Raw genomic sequence first — 19135 nt, 5'->3', positions numbered from 1 at the left:
TGTAATAGGATGTAATTGGTGCTGGCTTTTGTACAAATCAACAATTTATCTATGCAGTTGGTACATAAGGATGTGTTTCCTGGTGCAAAGTTCTTTCTAGTCTCTGCAGTGACCGTTGGCTGGAATTAACACTTGTCTTGTGAAGACTTTTCCATGGACTCCATGTCACCTGCTGGGAATTTCAGAACTAAAGCAAAACCATGCATGATTTTCCAGCCTCCTGTGCTTAGAGGTTTTTATACTTGCTGCTCTGACTGACGCTCTGTACCTTGGTGTTTTCCTTGATATAACCATGTGCGTCTCTCCCCTGAGAGGACATGTCTCCCTTGGTATAGATGTCCTGTATCCTGAGACCCTTCAGGGACTTGAGCCGATCCAGACCTGCTCCTTGAGGCTTAACAGCCTGCAGAGACTGTAGAGATGCTCTGTGCCTATAGGCGCCTAAAAACTTTTCTGTTCAACTTCTCTTGAGGCAGCGCAGCAATACACCAGCCGTCCCTACAGCTGGGCTAGCGCGGTGGGGCTGGAGGTGGCCAGGCCTCGCCCGTGGTCTCCAGCTCGCCCTCTACCCGGGGCGGGCGCGGTGCCAGCGCGGCGCTACCGAGAGTGTCCCTCGGGGCTCTTCCCGCCTCTCCCTCTGCCTTCTCCCCCCGGTCAGGGCAGAAGCCAATGAGCGGGGGGCGGCGGCGCCCCTCGGACCCCGCGGGCGGGCGGGGAGGGGCGGGGGCGGGCGGCGGCGGCCGCACTCGCCGAGGAGGAGCGCGGGTAGGCGGGCGGGGGCAGCGCCGCCGCCGCCGGGACTGGCGCCCGCCACCGGCACTCGGCCCGCGCCCCGCAGCGCTCCGGCCCGGCCCGCCGGGGGTGCGAGATGGCCGCTGAGGGGAGCCGCCGGCTCCTGGGGCTGTGGCTGCTGGCGGCGGCGACGGCGGGGCTGTGCGGCGGGGTGGCGGCGGGCAAGTCCCCCAGCTGCCACGAAGTGCGGACGGCGTTTCAGCTGCGGCAGATCGGGCCACTCAAGCTGGTCCCCGACGTGCCCACGGCCGGTCAGTATCGACCCGTCCGCGGGGTGGCTTCTCGGTGGCGCGGGTTGCTGCGGGGGAGCCGGTGCCTGCCGGCCTCGCCTCCGTCCGTGCCCTCGGAGCAGCGGGGCTCCCGCGGGCGGCGGCGTCCTGGGGTCCGGCCCCGGTGCCGCCGTCGGGGGCTGCGCCCCTGCCTGCGAAACGCCAGTGCGCCGCGGCTCCCGCCGTCCAGCGCCGGCTTTCCTGCCGGGCACAGGTAGCGGGGACGGAGCGGCTTTGGCACGCCTCTTAGTTAAATCATTTTAAAAGACTTGCTAGGAAAAGAGACCGGAATGATTCCTTGGTTTTTACATTGCGCAGGTATTTGCTTATTGATCTCCATCAGACCTTTTTTCCCCTCCCGCGTTTAACACCGGTGTGATCCCTTTGCTAAGGATTTAAAGCAGAGGCTTCCTTCCGTAAAGGATCCCTTTCTTAGTAGGCAAATTAGTAACCGAGTCGTTAAGGAGCGCTTGTTTTGCTGCCCAGATGTAGGGATCCTGGGGCAGGCTGGTGAATGCATTGTAACTCCTGAATTAGGAAGGAGTTACCTTGCAGATGAATTTAGGGACGTTGTCCTAAGGAAAGGCAGAGGTAACACCTTGGAGGGATACAGTCAACAGGAGTTAGCGTTTGCTTAGTGAAGCAGTAATTCTGCAGTATGTAATACTTGCGAAAGTTGATCAGTAGAGTGGTGTTCCCTTTTGCTGTTTCATACAGTTCCTGAACAATGCCTGACAGCAATTACATGGAAAAGGAACACACATATAATAAGAAAAGATTATATTTTTTTGCATATTCTACAATTACCAGGTAGGTTTTGCTGTAAGGGGATAAAGTGCATTATAATGTCAAAAAATGATTAAAGTCCTACAAATGACCATGTATCTATCTAGATAATGAAGTCACATCCCTGACTCTTAGATGTTTTAAGAAAATGTTTACAAGAACCAGAATAAAAAAAGCAAAGACTATCAGTCTCATAAAACAATCTCTAGCTCCCTCATGCACAATTGCCTGTAGGTGTTTGGCGGTATAAATGTCAATTTGGGTTGTTACTTTATTATTTTTTCACATTTTTTTTTTAAAGCAGTTCAATTCAAAGCCTGCTGAGTTTGATGGAAAGGCTGCTTATCTTAAATGAGTTTTGGATGTGTTTTCTGGCATGGGTTTCTGTCTTGGGGACTAGATTTGATAGGCCATTGCCTGATCTCTTATGGCTGTAAGCAACTGCACAGTGCTGGTGATCTTTACCTTCGCTTTGCATAAAGTAGTTGAGATGACACAGGGGCTATAAAATTGTCCACGAGCAAGGAATCGTTCCTCGTTTTGTGGCAAGAAGAGATTTGCAGGAATGGCATTTGGAAAGTTGAATTATGGTATTGTTCTCTTGTGCTGATAGAGGCTTCAGATCACACTTGTTTTTGAGAGCTAAATATGAAAGCTAGCTAAAAAAAAAAAAGAGGTGGAACAAGGATTTTCACACAATTTGATGTGTATTTAACCTTCTTTCCTGAGCTCTTTCTGGAAGAATTTCTTACAATTTTAATTAAACTGACTGGTTTTATATCTTCTATAAAACTCTAGTACTGTAGATGAAACTTGGGGAAAATTGTGTGCTTCCAGGAGGAATGTGTAGATGCTGTAATGCTTCAGAGAGGTTTAATTGTATTCTTGTGTGATATTGAACTTCCCTATTGAATAACAAGCTCTCAGAAAATAAATAACATGAGAGAAGGTGAGGGAGGAAAATACCCTCTTAAATTTTAGCTCATGAAGGTTTCTTCTGAAGAGGATGTTTGGAGCAGAGGAGAGCTGAGGAGAAGTGGCGCATCTTGATCTTCCCTGTTCATTAAGTACACTCAGCTCCACCAAAGCTTGTGTGTTTTAATGATATCTTGCCAGGTAGTAATTCCTCCTGTCTTGTGCCCTCTTAATTAAGTACTGAAGTGTTTTCCACTGTTTTCATCTGGCGGCTGTTATCAGTGAATATATCTTAATATGACCTCGCCCCCTAAGCACGCACTCTCTTTCTGTGTCTCGGACATTGAAGCTCATTTTATTATGCATTTTAATAACACACAAATGTTGAAGCATCTCCCCTGAAGACTTCAGACAGTTGCCAGTTAAAGTAGAAGAGGGGAAAAGAGGCGGTCAGCTGGGGGTGACACTGGAAAGCAGCATGCTCAGCTGAATCCAGAGCTGAATAAAGCCTGTGGAGAGCTTCCTGCTAACTTCTGCTCGTGTGGGCCAGACCTGCCTATGCACTGGGGTGCTTCTCAGTCCTCAGTTGTCTGCATGTTGTTTTTGGCTTGTTTTCTCTAGAAAATAGAACTTTTGCAGTCCTGTTGTCTGTTTACTAGATATTTTCAATCACAGAGGTGTTGAAAGCCCTTGGCTAAGCTCAAGCCAGTATTTATAGGCTAATACAACAAATCTGACAGAGGTTAAAATCTTAAGGATTATTAAGTTCTTAAAACCTTCAGGAAAATCAGCAGCTCAGTTGAGAGAAGCCCAACCCAGCGCTGGATGAGGGATCAGCAGGCAGACCATCAGGTGTGTGTGTTCTGTCTCCTCTTATGGGTATTGCCCATTTCACCCATAACTCTAAATACTTGGGAGAGTTTGTAGCCTACACCCTCCTCTGGTATTAGTTGTGGTGTTGAAGTTGCACGCCGATGGATCCCAGATATGAGCTTCATGGGGACTGGTGGCTGCTTCCCCATGTTACACGTGATCTGCAGACAGGTCACTGTGGTCCCTAAGTGGGTAGGTGAGTTTAGAGAGGGATGTCAGCATGACCTACAGTGAGATGGAGAGTGACTAGCTTTGGGCAGGCCCTGCCAGCCTCTTGTACAAAATGAATTGGCAAGGGAAGGAGGAAGACTCCTGGGGAAATTATGCTTTTGTTTTTAAGGTGTGACGTGAATCTGGCAGCAACCTTTCTGAAAAATCACCTTTGCAAGAGAGCTTTTAGAGATGCTGAGGAGCCTCGTCTTAAATGTCTTTTCCATAGTTTCCTCAAAAGATACCGGATATTTTTCTGTGCAGGATTAAGAAAAAAGAGCGTTTTGACACGGGATGGATAAGAGGTCCAAACAACAGGTATTTCTGAGCAGCAAATCTCCTTGGTCTGTCTGTGAGACTTTCTCCTCCACTGTGCTGCTATTTGGTAGTCAGTTTTTCTGGAACAAACCGAATGTTTCAAGGGTAATTTGCTGCAAATAGCAAACAGATTGGTCAGGTAAAGGTACTGCTGCCTTGGCTGTGATTCAGAGGAAGGGCTCTTTGTGTCTTCCCCCAGACTGGAAAATGAGGTAATATGTTCCCAGTCTTGCACTTTGATTATCACAGGCTGAGCTGGGATGTTTTTGTAGGAGGTCCTTGGTTAACATTTTGATGAGGGAGAATCGTATGCTGTCTCCAGGAGTGAAGGGCTGCGTTAATCCTGCCAGGGGACTAAGCCTTTGGTTCCAGGGAGTCTAGATAGCTCAAATCTGATGTGTACTGCTACGTATGGTATTTTTCCCAGACATGGGGCTGCCGTTAGTGATACCCTGTGAGCCCTGGGTTATATTACAGCGTAACTGCACACTGGCATGGACTGTGTTTAAAGTTCCATTTATTCACAGTCTTTTCTGTGGCACAGAGCGCGGTGGTGGCGGGTGGTCGCTGCTTTCCAAATTCGCAGTAGGAAAAGTGCATGAACACAACTAGAGTCTGTGGCTTGTCCATATTCAGGCAGTGAATTGTAGCAGAACCAGAATAAAAGTAGCTCTCTCAGTTCTGTTGGTAATCATGTAACCACAAGAACATCCCCTCTATTTACATAGGCTCAGTTCTGTTTCTCTTGCTTATTGACTAGTGTATGGTCATGCAAAAACAAACAAAAAACCCCTGTAAATCTACAACTGTAGAGATAGAAGAATCTGATTTCTGGTAAGCAAGGGAAATGTTTGTCACTTGTGAAAGAGTTCTAGGAACTTTTTACCTTCTAAGTAATCACCTTGTTGAGGACTACCAAAAGGACGATTTGCCAATCTTGCTGCTTTACTGCTTTACCAAGAGCACAGAAGCTGCCCAGACTGTGCTCCGGGACTCACTTCTGAAGGGCAGAGTTTTTCCTATTCAGAGCTTCTTTATTCTCTACTGTCATCCTGCGCCTTAAATCAGCGGAAGCATTCATTACCATGTGTATGTACTGAATATCTTATAGCAGAGCTGGACATGCATTAACAATTTACACATTAAAACTATTTTGTTTTCTGAATAGCAATGGGAAAGTCCTAGATTCCTACCAGAAGCTCCTTGCCGCATGTGGTGCATGCATTAGACTGGATCTCATCCCATCTCAGCCTGTGGCAAAGATCTCATCGTGTTGAGAAAGCATGAGCTAGATGCCTTTTTGAATATATCCAAGAATATCTATTAAACTAGCCACTTTATTGGGAAATGGGTCATGCCACGCTTTATTTTCTTGTTTTTCTCTTTTATTACCACTCAGCTTTTTATTTCTATCATCTTAATGAGAACACTGTAATTCCCCTGGTAAAGGTGCAGTGCTGAAACGTATTTTGCTCACAGCAGCATTCTGTCAAAGTCACTCATAAGTCTGGTGTGTGCCAGATGTGAAATGTGCTTGCTTTATTGGCTCTGGAAAGTTTTTTGCCTCATCAGGATGAGTGACTAAAATCCTCTGGTGTGAACTGCAATTTATACTTGGGTTTACTGTTAACCTGCATATGTGGTTGTGTGGGACTGCCTTCAGTACTGTGGATGAAGGGTACATGTGAGGGAAAGGGTTTTCCTGGATGAGCGCAGTTGCGTTAATGCTCAGAAACAGCTGTAGGGTGGTTAAGATTTTAAGAAAAGGCACAAAACCCAGTCTCGTTTCCATGAGTTTTCTTTTTCCTTTTGAAAATCCTGCTAGCTATAACAAGTTTGTGAAATGTCCTTGGCATTACTTGCAGCTTGTTAAAATGGAAGGTTTCTTCCTCTTACACTTAGTATTTGCCTATGTATGGACACAAAGGCTTCTTGGTGGTTTAAACCACAGACTGTTGACCTGTTGGAGGGAGTGGACTGATCCAATGTGAGATGGATTCTGTCCCCATCTTTGTCACTCTCCGAATAGCCTAAAACAAGACCAATTATGCCTCAGTTTCTCCTTCTGCAGGTTGTATCATGGTATGTTATTTTAAGGGGTATTGCTGAAAAGCTGCCATGAAAGGGAGGTAGATGACAGCCAGGAAAAGTATAATTTCTTCAGGCTGACTTCTACTTAATTCTTTCTTTATGTGAGGAAAAAGGCTAGAAGTTACCTTGGTTTCTGATGAACTGGAAGCTGAGCCTGAAAACTGTCCTTCCTTCACTCCTCTCATCCAGGGGCAGCTCCGAGGAGGAAGGAGGCTATCCAGAGTCTCTGAGCAGTCATGGGCTGGAGTATGCACTTGCTGCAATAGCTGCTCTGAGCAGAAGAAAAGCTATGCTTTTGCAGCCTGCAGCCCCTCTGGAGTAAGGAGGTTTCCTTCATTAATCTTCTCAGGATTTTATAGCACTCTTCAAGCTCTGACTGTCACCAGAAGTGTTAACCTAAAGCTGGTGATGATTGTGGATGCAGGCAAGACTCGCGCCAGCGGTAATATCTTTTTCTCCCCTCTTCTTTTCCCATGCCTTAAATTTCTGTTTGACGCGGGACCAGCTGCCCACTCCGTAATGCCCTCCTGGGAGTAATCTATACTCCAAAAAAATCTGTTTAAACTTACTTAGTGCCTCATAAAGATGGAATCGCTGTTCCACTGCCAGATGGAAATCTATAGTTCTCATATCCGTGAGCCTCAGAAAAAGCAGTGTCCTCAGTGACTTGCAGGAGCATGTGGTCCAGGTGAGTAGAAAACTGGCTTAGTTATTCAGATCAACCTTTCCTGTAAGTGTCTTGGGAAGGAATCCAAGAGAACCTATTCTCCCTGCAACACACAATCTTGTTACCAAACTGAGTCAAGGGAAAGAGCCAAGTATTCCTACAATTCATGTTGTCTATTTGTTCTCTCAAAAACTTCTGCTGAAAAGACTGTAGTGATTTTTTTTTTTTTCTAAATTTATTTATTTAATGGTCAGCTCAAGATCTGGCAATTCTGGTGTCGAACTGGATCTCAGGATGGAAAACACGCTTAGTAAGAAATGACCCATCTTTAAAATACTGGTGGGTCTGAAGAGCTGCCTCTGTAGCACCTTACATGCCCCTGAAGTTTTGCCATCAGATTGTAATTGGAAAATAAGAGAAAAATATCCCTCCCACACCCCCACCCCAGTATTGCAGGGCTGAGCAGTCAGTTCTTAACCAACGGGCATTATTAACAAAAAGGTATTAATGTGATAAGTGGAAACAAAGTTGGCATGATAATAATTGCTATATAAATCAATAAAATAAATACATCAAAATGAGTAAAAGCTTTTATAAAAATTAATAATGAAAACTGGCATGAACCTGAGTATCTGTAAGAAGCAGGGATTTGTGTAAAATGTGCCCTGGGCAGTAAAACATTTCTTTTTAAAAATGGTTTTGCTTTTAGATGGTATAAAACTAGAGCTATAGTTCCAAGTATTGCAAAGTCTTTGTAATTGAATCTTTCTCCCATGAAAGCATAAAATGACATGATAAAGAGGCATATGTTTAATAATACTTCAAATACATACTCATTACTTACCAGTTTAGAGCACAGCATCTGCTTCTAGGGGAACATGTGAATTTTGATGGATCAGAATCAATTTCCGAACAGCAGCCAAGCCCATGACACAGGATTTATACTTAGTCTCTCAATCTCTGTCAATTTGACTAGGTATTGCTATTTAATTTCGCTATAAAATCATCCTGGTATCTATAAAGAGATATTTACAGATAGTTGTTTCATTCACATTATGGTAACTTCTGAGCAGCAACAGCAGATGAAATGAGGTACCTAGCTAATATTTAATGATTTATCTTCTTAAGGATTAAAAAAAAAATGGAGAAGAAAGTCTGTTTCCACCCTCTACCAAACACAAGATTTAATTTTTTTAAGGCAATATATTATTTAATAGAAAAATGCAAAATATTTTTCTGCGCAATATCTTGTTCTGTTTGGATCTACAAAAGTAAGCTGAGCCCCAAGCTCAGAGCTGCGTCACAGGATTACATCGTATGGACTTTGGAGGACAATGATTTTTCTCTCCTTTTGTGTCCTTCCTGACCCAGGGTGGTCTCCAGTAGATGCAGGTGTGCTAGGAGACTACGTGTGATCTGTACTAGCTCCATTCTGGGGTTGTGTGTGGAGTAAGGGTAGTAGGACTGTGCAAAACTGCCCTTTTCGTTAGAAAGATAATGGATGTCCAGAAAAAAAAAAAATATATATATAAAATATATATATATATATATATAAAAAAATATATATATAATTTTTTTAATGGCTGCATTTTGTCTGTTTCAAGAGCTAAATATTTTCTGTAGTGATGCTGATACTTGGAATTAGCCCTTTGTGTCTGAACTGCTTTAGCAGCACTGGCCCTTACCACCACTCTATAGAAGAACATAGGGACAATATTTGTACCCCAATTCTAGGGTGTCAAATGAAACTCGGGTGGCTGGGAAGACTTTGGCAATTCCATACTGAGTCCTGTAGTCTAGTGGCATCTGATGGCAAGTAAACCTACACAGCTTAGAAATGCAATGTAACCAATTCCACTGCTCCACAGTTTTCTTCAGCAGATGCTTCAGCTGCCTCTGGTGGGTTTACTCTTGAGGTGAGAGGTTTCTGCACTTCCATAGTAGGGTGACAGCCAAAGGCTCACTCTGGATTGAGGGTGGTCTCTTCTGTAGAGGGGGCTGCACAGGCATGCCAAGGGCTTGCCCTAGCAGTCTTACAGATGAATTTTATAGAACATTGACTGTCCTGGACCTCCTTGGGACTCTAAGTGCTGTTGTGCAGCGCCAAGCACCTTAGCAGTATTTAGTGAATGATTTATGATGGAGCAACCACAACCGTGCCTCTTATTACGGATAAGCACTATGCACATACTTTCATGAGAATAAATCCATCTATTTTACTTTTTTCAGTACATCAATTTTAAAGGATGGTTATTAATTACCTCAGTGTATTCATACATGCATGATTAATGTGTAAAGTTTTTACTTGTGAAATTTCAAGGCACTAGTTCAAAGAATACAGAAGGAACTTAAGACAATGGAGGAATTTTAAATATCACAGATGATACCATTGATACCATTAAATATTTTTGCTACTTTGTCCACTCAAAAGTGTCAGGAAATATCACTAAGACATATAATATCCTCATGTTCTCTCTTGCCTTTTGATAGCTGAAAGGTAGGAATAAAGAGCAAGTGTAACCAGGCAATTGCATGGGAACTTCAGAGCTGTACAAGACAGAAAATTATTCCCCTAGAAGTTGTCTCTAATCAGCTTTCCCCCTCGTTTCTTTTGATATGTGGTTTTTAGCCTATTTTATATGATTTTTATAGGCTATATTCTGCCTTTCTGTGTTCTTGCTGGGTTTCCATTAATATTGGTGGTCAACGTATACATGCATTTGAAATAAGTATATATGGATTTTATGGTCCTCTAGTGACTCTGCTTGCTTCCTGGGGTCACGGTCTTTCTGTCTCCAGAGTTCTTCCATCACATGGTAGAAATGACAGCCTTCCTGGAGGGCCATCCTTCTCTGAGGAGTTCGTTCTGACAAAGAGCTCCCGCTCTGCTGCGCAGACCACTGTCAAGTCCTTTAAAAACAAATGAGAGACAAATTTCAGAGAGCCGCGTTCCGAACCTGACAATATCAGATAGGTCATGGTAGCTTTGTTTGGTAGCTAGTTAAATTGGATAGTTCGGCACATCCCTAGATGTTAATGGTTAAATGTATTCATTGTTCCAACAAGGGCCCTATTCATAAGGGGACTATTCTCTGCTTGTTATGCATGCATAATTCCCATTAATGCTACTGAGGGTTAAGTGTGTATAGTGAGGGGGGAGAATGAAGCTTATGTTTACACATCCATGTTTGCACTCAGAGAAGAGGTTTTGTAACATATGAGAAATTGATTGTGTTTCGACAAATCCCTTAACTTTAAGGAACTTTAAATCTCTGCTTTAAAGACAGAATGAGAATGGAGGAAAAGTGACGCTTGTATAACTGACTACCGCCTTGTGCACCCTACTTTGTCAATGATGAGAAATATTACTCCAGTGCTATTATTAGAGAAGTCTCTTGAAAGTAACTAAGTGCTTGGAAATTAAGGATTCTTATTTGGGTATGAAAATAATGACTCAGAATCTTTTAACTTGAGGCACAAAGTTTTGCAAATTTCTGACTCGTGTTAATCAGGGTGACAAGATTTTGTGATTTATATACAATATGGGTATTCCATAGAAAACCTTCAGATTAAGATTCCTCACTCTTAGGTGCACATCAAAGTCGTGTAAAAGCAATAAAGAAGCTAAGCATTGCCTAAGAAAGCCTTTCAAGTTCCAGAAAGTGCTTGAACTACTGAGGGTTTTGAAGTGCTCTAATCTCTGACATGGGTGACGTGCTAGGCTAGCACTTTTTTGTTTTGTCACAAATCATCCATGCACATGGTGCAAAGGGACCCTGACAAAGTCATTTTACTTTTGAAAAGGGCTGCTTTTTTCATACCATTATGTCTCCCATTCACATCTACATGTTTGCGTCCACTTTGTTCAGGTCTAAGTAGCAGGGCATTTGCATAGTCTTCCCTTTGTTCTCTGTAAATATGGAGTAAAATGAGCAAGATCCATGCTGTGAAATTAAAGCTCTACTCTTGAGAGATCTTAAGGGCCAAATCCTCACAAAAGGTAGAGCAACGTAGTGCCAAAGCAGCTAGTGTCCAGAACAGCTTGCCCTGGGTGTTTGTGCTAGGAAATGTGAATAAAGGGAAAGTAATCTGGTAAAAACTGTGTGTAATTAGAAAAATACACTGCTGAGAGCTGCTGAAAGAATAGAATAATAGAAAATAGTACTGAATTGGACCTGAAGTGATCATCTGGTCCATTTCTGCTACTTGCAGCCAGGATAAGCTGTGTTTAAATCAGTGATAGATGATCACAGCCTTCTTAGGCTGTTTATTCCAGTGCTTAGTTACCTTACTGCTTTGGTTTTTTTTCCTAATGCAAAACCTAACTCCCTTGCTAAAACACATGCCTTTTGCTTCTTATCCTATTCTTAACACCTTCCTCTTTGCGGTAACATTCACATACATGACAACTGCTCTGGTTTGTTCTGCTCTGAAACAGTGCTCTATCCATTTGCACTAGCAACACGTATAGCATTAAGGTTTTTTATGTAAGTCAATCCAGCCTAGTTTTGGGACATATGCAGTCCAACGAGCTTTGTAACTAACTGCGTGTGCTCTGAGTCTGAAATAAATTTGACATAAAGTGCACTAACTTAACCTGGAATGAATGAAGTCAATTTGAGATGTGGTGACTCATTAAGCATCATAACTTTATTTGGTAGTTGAGCCCAAGGAATATGTTTCTTTCTCCTTTGTAAGTTTGAGAGTATTGTGAAGAAGGAATTGTGTAGGAGACATATCGTGTGTGGATACCAAATTCCATGCTCGTTAAAGCAAAATAACTAATTCACAGATTTGCCAAGTAATGGTAGAGGGGAGCATGCAGAAAAGCTAGTGGAAAACTGCAGTGTTGTAGCACAGGAGCATGGAGATACCTGGAGACATGAGGCTTATATGAAGTAGGATGTCTCAGAGCTGCAGTGGGACATTTGCTCCTAACTTGGAAAAAAAAAAAAAGCATATTCACACTAGACTGTGCTGGCAGTAGTTCACTGTATTGCAGGTGTGTAGGCCAGAAGATGGAAGTCAGGCTACTGAAAACGGAGGAGGATGGCCAAAGTTTTAGGTCTCTTGCAAATAGAAACAGATTTTTCAGAGCAAGTCTGAGGATCTCCAGTTTTCCAGGTAAAGAATAGCTCTGGCCCTTAACCTTCTGTTCTTTAATGTGTAACTGTTTTGGGATGTTCAGTATTGAGCAATGTTTAATTGTTACAGATGCAGAGAAATTATTCTTTCTTTGTGGCTGAAAAGGCTCAGAGAGATCAGATTGTTTATGCTTATGTCGCCAGGTGGATTTGATCTTGCTCCAGCATGTTCCGAATAGCTACAATCCAGTGCCGGACTGCAAGTGGTGTAGCCGTACCTGGCCTGATGCTGTGCCTGCATTCAGATCATCCTCTACTGTTTCCAGATCAGAGCTTGTGTCTTGCAATGGATGTCTGTCTGTAAAACACCGTATGGCTGTACTCCACATGATTTGTCCTGGGAGTTTGCCAGAGGATGAAATCTCAAACCCCTGTTTCCTGCCCCATTGTCCTTCCATAAGGAAATACAAAGAGTGGAAACTGGAAGGCTTGAGTCATGTTTTTAGATGGGACAGGGGCTTGCTAAGTAATATTTAGGGAACAGCACCCAGGATGTTGTATGGCTGCCCTGTGTTGACAGTTGAAATATTCCCTCCTTGTAGCACACAAGATGAATCAGTCTTTCAGAAGCGCAGAATAGCATGTGCTTTTTAGTTATCTTCTGTTCTTACACGGACAGTTAAAAACAGAGGTATAATGAGTCTGAAAGTAAGAGAACAAAGCATATGTAGAACCACCACAGAGAAAAACAGAGTAGGGCTTTTAAAAAGAGATTGAAAACACTGCTCTCAGAGAAAGGCTATCAAAATTTTGCTCAGAGAAGACTTGACTTTAGTCTCCTAATCTTAGTTTCGAAGTCTGGGGAAAAATATATCGTTATCATTTGGAGCGGCCCAAAGTTGTATTTGGCTAAAGTATTGCATTTTCAGTTTCAAGCTGCAGTAATCATTTACTCTTCCTAACCTGGTTTGCCCTAGATATGTCAGGAAATGCAAACATTTGCCTTCCACAAAAAGTAGCTGTGGTTTGGCTGTACCTGGTTGTGATCTAAAGCTTGCTGGGAGCTCCCCCTTTGCTGGTGACAGACCTGCCGTACTCTGTGTCCTTCTCCTATAGACATAAACCCCAACTCTGATGAAAAGTGTCGACGTCGTTTGTTGGCAGGGGTGTTGGCTTAGATTTGGAAAGTTTATTCTAGAGTCACTGTCACAGGTGCCAAAACATTAGCTGGGTAGCAAGGAGTGAATAGGGCCAGCTCGTGTCACTTTGGCTGCTGCTGTGTCTCTGATGGCTGCCATCCTCAGCCTGGCTTCCTTTCTAACTGCCTGCCTCTGGCCTTTCCAAACGTGGATTGAGTGTAGCCAGTGCTGCCTGCCAGCATGTATAGCTGGCTTCAAACAGCTCTGCAACACGGTGGACTGCTCTGTCCATCTTGGACGATTAGCTCTGAAGCATCGGTAATGCTGTTAAATTTTGACAGGATAACACAAGCAAGAAGGGAAACATAATCAGTTCAGCGTACTGTGAATGGTGCCTTGTTTTAGTGATGTAAGGGAAGAAACATGATTTCTTAATTTATATAACAGGTGCATAGGATCAAAATCAAAACCAGGCTCTCAGAGAACACTGAACATGCACATAGCAAAAGGCAGTCTCCACTAGGAATACATTGCAATCTAAGCAAACAGAGGAGAGGTAAGTATCCCCTTCTCTTACACATGGGAAACAAAGCGTGGAGACTAAGGAACTTGCCTAAGGTTAAACATGCATTTTAGTATTGCCAAACCTAGGAGCTCATCAAATGTTTCCACACTGGTTTTCAAAAGTTGTTGGTCTGTGGTCCCAGTTTAAAGGCTTTTGGAACATCTCCCAAAGGATCCCGCCTCTCCTCAGTTTTTGGGAAACTGTATCTGTTTTGGAATCCATTGTCTTGGCTCAAGATGTCCCAGCCAAGATACAGGCCTTCCTGCTAAACATACTGCTGGGGTCCAGGAGGGGGTGGTGCAGTGAGCTTGCCTGCTTTCCAGCTTGGGGGTATGGCTGGTACTGAGAAATTGGAGAATGGCCCCTTCAGGTGGACTTTCTTTAATCCAGTTCTTCATTCCTCATTGCTGTTGCCCTGGGGAAAGCACCAGGTAGAATCTGTTTCTGGTACAACCAGAAGAATTTCCATGGTCTAGGCGGACAGAACAAAGCAAAGCAAAAACAAATGAGAAAGGGCAGTAGGCCACTTCCACTCCTTACTTCGAAGAACTATGTGCATAAGTGGAAATACTGTCATATGGCCCTTAATTTCATGGGGGCTAGATTAGCTCGCTAATGGGCCCTTGCTGCTTTTTGGACCACTTAATACTGTCACCAGCTCCTTGATGTGTTTGAGGTTTTAACTGTTTGACCTTCCATTGATTTTTAATTGAGTGCATGCAGCTAAAAATCACAAGTACTTGTCTGAAATCAAGTGCATGTCACTCTAAGGTAATTAAAGTGTTTCTAAATTATAATTCTTGGTAGATTCATTTTTCTGTTAACTTTTACTCTTTCACAATGGGAAGTCGTCTGGGGTTTCCTGGCTGTGCTCTTGGAACAGGATTCACTTAAGTGCTTGACCCAAAGCCTGCTGAGTTCGGAGCTGTGTTAATCTCAAATTGCTAAATCCCCTCAGAATCATGAAGTGTAGTTTTGTGTCTTTAATTATATTTAGTTGGGTTTTTTTATATGACTGTTGATGCCACTGGGTGTCTCAATTGACATCAGGGGACGCTGAACCAAACTCTCTGGTCTCACATTGCCTCTTTCCTGCCCTTTGTGCAAAGTATTGCTCATGTGGTCTAGCATGGAACAAGTGATCCGAGTATAAATCTAGATTCAGCCCAGACCATCAGAAACCGGCTACTGGTCTTTTGTATGTGACCTGTGGGGCTGTCAACTGGTACTTCTGGGGTGTGGTGCATGGTGATGGCTGCAGGCTGTTGTTTTCATTACCTGTAAGTGCTGTGCAATTGTCCTGCACTTTTCAACATGGCATAACTCGGAACAAGCGTTCAGCTCTGCCAGCTGTACCTCCGGGGGTGAGCAGAGGAATAGACTAGCATGGCAGTGTGGGGCCCAACTCCTGAGACAGCACTGGCAAGTTGTATTTCTTGTGCACGCCCATGCTGAATGAGCATTCATCGCAAGTTAGACTGTCGTGTATGTTGGGCTCTTTCCTCTTTTTGCCTGCTGTGGGTTGCCTTCCAATCTCTGTGCATCTACTTCGTGACAACGAACTCTAGTTTTACATCAGTGTCACCGCTCTTGGCAGAAGGAGAATTGTCTGCATAAGGAACTGAAGAAAGGGAACAAGATGCAGAGACCTTGTGATACTGTAGCCTTGCTGTTGCCTGTTTTAATTAATCATTGTGTCATGGGTGATGAAGTTGAAGAATTGGCTGTAGTGAGGGGTGTCCTGCCTAGTAATCAGTTGCTTAGTTTTGCTTTACCTCTGTAAATGATTGCTATTCCTTTTGCGTAAATAGTATCAAGAGCTCATTGTGCTTTTCTTCAAACTTTTGGGGATTTCACCCAGCTTTTTAGAGTTTTCCCCTTTCTTCTCCCTAAAGAAATAAAATGGAAGGGGGAATGCAATCCTAAAGAAATTAGTTCAAATACTGGTGAAAACTGATATACACAGGCTTACTGGACAGTTTCTAGCTTTGGTGACTTCAGAATGAGAAATGGCAGAACTGGTCAAAAGCATTTGGGATTTAGGCTGTAGCATTAACGCTTCAAGGAAGACTGATGCACATGTTTTAAGAAAAGAGAACATGTCTGAGCACTTGGCTTTATGTATAGCTTTCAAGTGAGATGGTAAAAATGGAAGTATTCAAATCTTGGAGGGGAAGGGAGGGTCAGGGAATTGTTATTCCTCACTTTTCCAATACTGTTCTTGCAATTTTCCCTCCTGCGGCTACGGCCCAAAGATCTAATAGTCCCTAGGTTCCTTTAGATTTTTCTTTGCTTTTGTTTCTTCTTCCAGTCTAACCTTCTTACAGATTTTTTTTTTATGTTGACAGATAAAATGAAAAATAATAAGAAATACAATTCAATGTGAATGTATCAAGACCTTTTAAATTTTCTGTGCTATGCTACCTTATATGGATCTTGCCACAGTGGGTAAGGCATATTAGGAAGCAGTTCCTATAAAAAAAAAAAGTCATCTGTCATTGGTAAAACAGTTGGCGTTAACATCTGAATTATTGTTAGGCTTCAAAGTTGAGACGAATGAGGCAATTCACACCTCTCATAAAGCTATTTTATTTCATCTCCCTGAAGAACTAGACAGACAGCCTCGTATTGATTTGCATTCAGAAGTTTTCTTTATAACCGTACAGGGCTAGAAACCTACATCTTTCACTTAAAAACAACTTCAGTTTTGCTGTAAACACTGTAATCCACAGAGTGCTGCATAGTTGTGTTTCAGTTTGGGCTTTCCACCATATGTGGTTTATGTGGCACTTCGTTCAGAAGAGTTTTGTGGCAGTGAAATGCCACAGAGTTTATTCAGAAGAGTTCTGTGGCAGTGAAATGCTTTCCTCACCAGAGAGCAGAAATGCAGTTGTTAGTTTATTATTGTCCTTGGATAATACGGAACAGGAAGATTTACTGCTCTCCTGTAGCAAATATTTTGTATGTATTTATGACTTTTATTAGTAGGAAAAAATGTATGGGATTTTCTGCTGTGAATGCAGTGAGACATAATGAAAGATGAATCGTAGTAGACTCTAAATAAATTAATGAAAATTCTCATAATTTTTCTCTCACCTCTGTATTGCAATTATACATATTGTCCCAGGAAAGTTGAGGAAGGAGTTGGCATCACAGTAAATAATGTAGAAATAATGTAGACCCACTGACCTCAATCAGCCTCGGTTGTTTTATAAATGTACTTTATGTGCATCAGTCTAGTTTTCATGCTTTTATATCATCTCTAGGAGGAAAGAGAAGGATGGATCCTCAAGAGTGTAAATCTCTTTAATTTGCATGTACTGTGGAGTTAGCAAGCCCTTTAGCATTCACAATCTTACTGTCAACAAGTCTCTCAGGCCCACCTTCAAAGAATTTGCCTCACTTGGGACTGGGCTGATGTGAAGTTGTTTCATTTAATCATCATTAAACAATTTATCACCTGTCTATAAAAGTACAAGCTCTGGAGGTAGTGACCACTGTGCTCTCCCTTGGGCATTGCAACTAGCACTTGCCCTGCTCAACACCTGGCACTTACCAATCTGAGTCTCTTCTCACCTGCTCCATTTTAAATGTAAACAATTTGGACTGAGATTCCATAAGGTGGGTTTCATGCCTTCTGCTCCTGAAATTATGCTGTTTCTGAGATGAGGACTGGCAGGGAGAAGACCAGAGAAGGGAGTAGTGAACTGTGGGAGGTTAATCACTCTCTCTTTGTTCCTTAAGGAGAGTAGTTAGGAGCAGTAGTGCTATTGGCTATTTGGCATTGACACCAAAGATGCATCTTCCAGCACCCTACTGAAAGCCAGGCTGTTTTGGGAACCACTGAAAAGTTTCTAATTGTAGATGCTTTGTAGGCATGTTACAGGATTTTCCATTCCTGTGTATGTACTCCGTCTCCTCTTATTATTCCAGTGTACCAAACTGGAGACCAGATCCTCCCCTGTAAGGCAACTGCGTAAGTGCAGGAGGATTTTATGGTCCCCAGCTGCTCAGCATCACCCGCTGCTGTGTCAGTACATTGTGGGAGCTCCCTGCCTTGCTCCACACATAATTAGACCAGGTAAGGCAGATCATCTGTTAAAAACAACCTGGTTGAAGATGCCTGTGGCAAATTAGGGAGTGCTCATGGGCACTGTGTCAGAGGTCTGGTAACCGGCATGAGGTGAGCAATAGTGGTTGCAACTGCCACCATGGCTGTCTGCCTTCAGCCTCCGGGGTACAGCCAGCATCTAAGGAACAACTGAGAAAATCTGGGATGAGTGACATGAGTAGGTCTCTCCCTGCAACATCTGCTGTTCCTTGCAGGGAAGCTGAGGCCCATGAGATGGAAATGTCTCCAACTGCTCTGCTTCTCCAGGACATCCCACAGGTATGCAAGCAGTTGGAAGAAGGCAGGCAGAAGGGAAACTGAGTGCCCATGGGGAAGAATGGACCTGGTTTGAGCAAGGTCAGAAGAGGGAGTCAGGGGAGTAAAGGGATGAAGTGGCTAGTTAATGATTGTGTACGTTTTTGTGAGTGGAGGGACATTCCGTTTAGGGCAGTCAGATGTGTTCTGCTTCTCAGGTCCAGTCATGAGGCAGGTTCTGTGGGGTACAAGCCAAGGTGAAAAAGCTAATGAGTACAAGCATGCAATAATCTATGTTGTAGGGCAGAAGGTGGTTTGGAAACTAGGACAAAAATCAGAATACAAGAGCAGCGAGAACTGGGCAAGCAATAGAGGCAAGTGGGGAAAACTCAGACACAAAGTACTTAGCAACAGGCCTAACAACGCTGCATTGTGCAGATGCTGCCCTTAAGAACTGTTTTGGAGAGTTCCTGCTCCGGAAGCTGATCAGGGCCAGTGCCTGATGGTCTCCAGCTGTTGTGCAAGCTGTGGCACTTGCTGACGCTGCCAACTCTCTAGAGTCATGACATGTAGTTCTTCTCGCTGTTCTCCTTCCTTTCCCATTCCAGGTTTCCACCCCCCTTGAATCTGCTGGCGTAATTCCAGTGCAATCAAAATGGTCCTCCCATTTTGTGTTTGGTTTTTTGTTTTTTGTAGGTCTACTCAAGAACTGTTGAGCCTAATGCAAGCTATTTGACTTGACTTGTGTTGGAAGTAGCTACGCATGCTAGTAGTTACATTTGTAGGTCATCTAAGTGGTGCTTGATGAAACTGGAGGTGTTAATCTTTTACCCTTGATTATTTCAACTGGAATAGCACCATCTGGTCGTAGCCTTAGTGATGCTTCAGTGTATTCTAGAATAACAGTGAGAATGTAAAGTCCACTGATCAAGTTAAACAATACCCCTGTTAATGTACCATATGAAAAATGGGTGGGAGGAAAGGAAATTTTCATGGTTTGTATTTTCCAAACTGCATTTGTAAATTGTCATGGGTATATGCACGTTGTCAAGCTGCATAT

General features: G+C 43.2%; 1 protein-coding gene across 2 annotated transcripts in view; it reads left to right on the top strand.

Moving 5' to 3' along the window:
* The first annotated feature begins 737 nt into the window (after positions 1-737).
* LOC141744590 (glypican-5-like) overlaps positions 738-19135 on the top strand; it is a 387960-nt gene continuing 369562 nt past the window's right edge. For both annotated transcript variants that reach the window (XM_074590881.1, XM_074590879.1), the window contains exon 1: positions 738-1043. In XM_074590881.1, the coding sequence (XP_074446982.1) occupies positions 869-1043 (175 nt within the window). In that variant the 5' untranslated portion in view covers positions 738-868. The remainder of the gene's footprint in view (positions 1044-19135) is intronic.

The sequence above is a fragment of the Larus michahellis genome, chromosome 6, assembly GCF_964199755.1.
Source record: "Larus michahellis chromosome 6, bLarMic1.1, whole genome shotgun sequence".
NCBI classification, from domain to species: Eukaryota; Metazoa; Chordata; class Aves; order Charadriiformes; family Laridae; genus Larus; species Larus michahellis.
The sequence above is the reverse complement of the archived record's forward strand: the minus strand, read 5'-3'. Positions and strand labels throughout refer to the sequence as shown.